Source organism: Myotis davidii, unplaced genomic scaffold, assembly GCF_000327345.1.
Source record: "Myotis davidii unplaced genomic scaffold, ASM32734v1 scaffold449, whole genome shotgun sequence".
Classification (NCBI taxonomy): Eukaryota; Metazoa; Chordata; class Mammalia; order Chiroptera; family Vespertilionidae; genus Myotis; species Myotis davidii.
In genome coordinates this window covers 1,119,894-1,123,112 of record NW_006383007.1, presented here as the reverse complement: position 1 = coordinate 1,123,112, position 3,219 = coordinate 1,119,894, and the positions used below count along the sequence as shown (strand labels likewise).

Below are 3,219 nucleotides of genomic sequence, written 5' to 3'. Positions count from 1 at the left end.
AGAGGCCTCTGGAGTGTTCACCAGAGGAATGCATTGACTAAAAGCTCTGAACCCACACCTCACTGTTCATATTCTCACACGTCTATCATTTCTATCTAGTCCAGGCTAATAACTCCAACTGGAATTTTTTACCTCAGATATTTTATATCAGTCAAGATATTTCATGGTAGGTGTCTTTCAAAGATAACAAAGGGATTTTTAAAATGCATAGTTTGCAAACTTATTTTAGAGGAAGAGGAAAACTTGAAGACTTGATTCTGCTAAAGCAGTATTTAGCATAAAATAACCCCAATTCATGCTTGCCATTCAGACAGGAAGTGGTTAGATTAATGGTTCCACAGATGTTTTCTGACGGCTAAGTAACTTATTACGCATTGTCACTCATGAAGCTTGATAATGACTAGAAAGAGGATCACATACATCTTCATTTTTATTCCTTTTCTTAAAGATGAATGTGATTAATACGGTAATAGATAGAGTGAAGCACAACAGCTTCTGTAACAAAAGCATGTTATAAAATACAATTAGTTGTTGGCACCAGGGACCAACAATGTCAGCAGACGCTAAAAACAGACAATTTAACAAAGGCAACAATTTTTATTACCCTGCTTTGCATTTGATATTTTAGAACTGTACAAAGATTCTCACTTCCTAAGCAGAAATATAATTTTAGGTAGTATTAGGAGATTCTTCACATCATTTTAAATTTTCATTAATAAACTGCTACATTAGGATGAGATGCTCTAAAATAATTGTGTCATTGTTGTTATGGAATAATGAAAATTTGTTAGGAAAACAAGCTGCTGTTTATACTTGCTTGTACTTTTAAACACTTGAGAAACAAGTAAGCAGAGCTGTTGAAAAAGCCCATCGTGGGAGCAGGCAACCTTTGCAGACGATGTTCGTGACTCAGTCATCTCCTCCACAGAGCTTTAAGAGTGTGGCTTCATAGTCTCCAGAAGTATCCGACTGCAAAGAACAGGATGGAGAGAAGGACAGGTACAGCATAAATAATGAGGAGACCATAAAGGAACCAAATCTCGTAGCACTGGGGGATTCACTGGGGTGCAAGACTCATGACCTGTACCATTTCGTAAAATGCACCTGTAATTCCATCATTCATTCATACCTGAGTGTAGTTATTTTTCAGCCTAGCATCTTTTTCAAAATAATGTTTAAATTCTTCTTGATGTAATTCAATTAAATTGCAATTTGGGTTTAATAAAATATATTTTCATCAATTATATAATATCACATAATATTAATTTTAAGCAGAACTTTAAAAATCATAGTTTTAGTAACATATATTATTTACCAAACACTTGGTAAGTAATTACCAATTACTTTAACCCTTAGAAGAACTCAAACAGTAGGTTCATAAGTATCTCCATTTAACATATCAGTAAGATGAGAAAAAGAGAGGTTAGAAACCTTGTGCCAAATCATATAATAAGCAACAGAAGCAGGATTTGAACCCAGATCTCTTGGCTCCTTAACACCATACTATACTTAAGAAAGTGAAATGAACTACATTCCCAAAGAGTACATTTCTGATTTCCTTTCCCCTAGACTAGCCAAAAAGATCTTGATTCAGAAAACATACTATGTGAGACTGAGGCTTAAAGTACTAAGATGCAATGTTTATTATGCAAAGGAGGTAAAGAAATGTTTGTATAGCATTGGAGGTAAAACTTGGCTTTGAACCTAAATTGTCTAAAAACCTCACATTATTCTTATTTTATTCAAAGCAACTCAAATGACGAGCATTTCATATCATTTAAGTTTCACATTGGAGTGAATGTTAAGTAGTAGTTAATGCAAAGGAAGCAATGAAGAAAGGCTATTTAGAAAAGAAGTTAAGCATTATTTTCATAAGACATGACAGGCATTAACATACATTCTTTTTTGTATACAGTTTTTAGTTCTTCCCTTATTGGTTTTCTTAAGTCTTGCTCTGCCATAGGTAATAATTTCTCAAACTGCGGACAAGTCAAAAGTGCTCTAGTTTCGCATTAAAACAACTCCCTCTAATCACAAAGTTGTAAAAATTATTAGGGTTTCTATCAGTTAGTTGAGAAAATGCTAGTGTATCCAAATAGCTTAGCACTCAGATATCTCCTGGTGTGGAGTGATTAACCAGGGAACTTACATATATGGACACAGACAATAGAGTGGTGAAGGCCTGGGAGGGGTGGGTGCGGGGTGGAGGGGGTCAATGAGAAAAACAAACAAACAAGCAAACAAACAAAGGGGACATCTTTAATACTTTCAACAATAAAGGGGGGGGGGAAGCAGAAAAGAAACTGAAAGTACAGATTTGAAAGAGTAATATGATCCCTGTGCTATCAACTAAACATCTCTGATATATCTAAGAAGCATTGAAAAATATCTGATACTCAACTGAATTCCATCTGCTTGCTTATATTTTTTATATTTCTTCCCTTTGCCCAACAATCAAGGATGCTACATGTTCCAGAGGGTGCTGCTATAAAACAGGGGAGCCTTGGTATAGCTGAGATATTAAGTGAAATTATGCAGACTATATAGTCCTGTCTGTGTAAGTATACAATGAATTACTGAGATTTGGGATTAACAAAACAAACTTCTGATCCACTGTAGACACTAAACAAATAGTCATCCTTTTCTCCTATCTCTATTCCCTTATGTCTTCTGGTAAAATTAGCTATTCAATTTATATGGTGTTTTAGAAATTTTATCACAAAAAAGGTAGTGTAATTTCAAAACCTTTGAACATAATTCATGCTTTCCTAATTAGGCCATATTAATTGTTCTTAAGAAACTAACTGCCCTAGCTGGTTTGGCTCAGTGGATTTGGCCTGCAGATTGAAGGGTCCCAGGTTCAATTCCAGTCAAGGGCACATGACCAGGTTGCAGGTTTGATCCCCAGTAGGGGGTGTGCAGGAGGCAGCCAATCAATGATTCTCTTTCATCATTAATGCTTTTGTCTCTCTCTCTCTTTCTCCCTCTCCCTTCCTCTCTGAAATCTACACTAATAAAAGAGAAACATGATAATTGGCGTATGACCGCTACCCTTCCCATTGGCTAATCAGCGAGATATGCAAATTAACTGGCAACCAAGATGGCGGCTGGCAGCCAGGCAGCTGATGCGAACAGGGAGGCTTGCTTGCTTCAGTGACAGAGAACTCCAACAGTTCCCCGCCTGACTTGCCGGCCTCTCAGCTGCAACTCTAACCCACT

General features: G+C 36.6%; 1 protein-coding gene across 5 annotated transcripts in view; it reads right to left on the bottom strand.

Annotated features, from left to right (window-relative positions):
• Nucleotides 1-577: 577 nt before the first annotated feature.
• The window catches only part of ANXA3 (annexin A3), a 51,193-nt gene continuing 48,551 nt past the window's right edge, over nt 578-3,219 (bottom strand). For all 5 annotated transcript variants that reach the window (XM_015557668.1, XM_015557666.1, XM_015557667.1 and 2 more), the window contains one exon: nt 578-969. In XM_015557668.1, the coding sequence (XP_015413154.1) occupies nt 910-969 (60 nt within the window). In that variant the 3' untranslated portion in view covers nt 578-909. The remainder of the gene's footprint in view (nt 970-3,219) is intronic.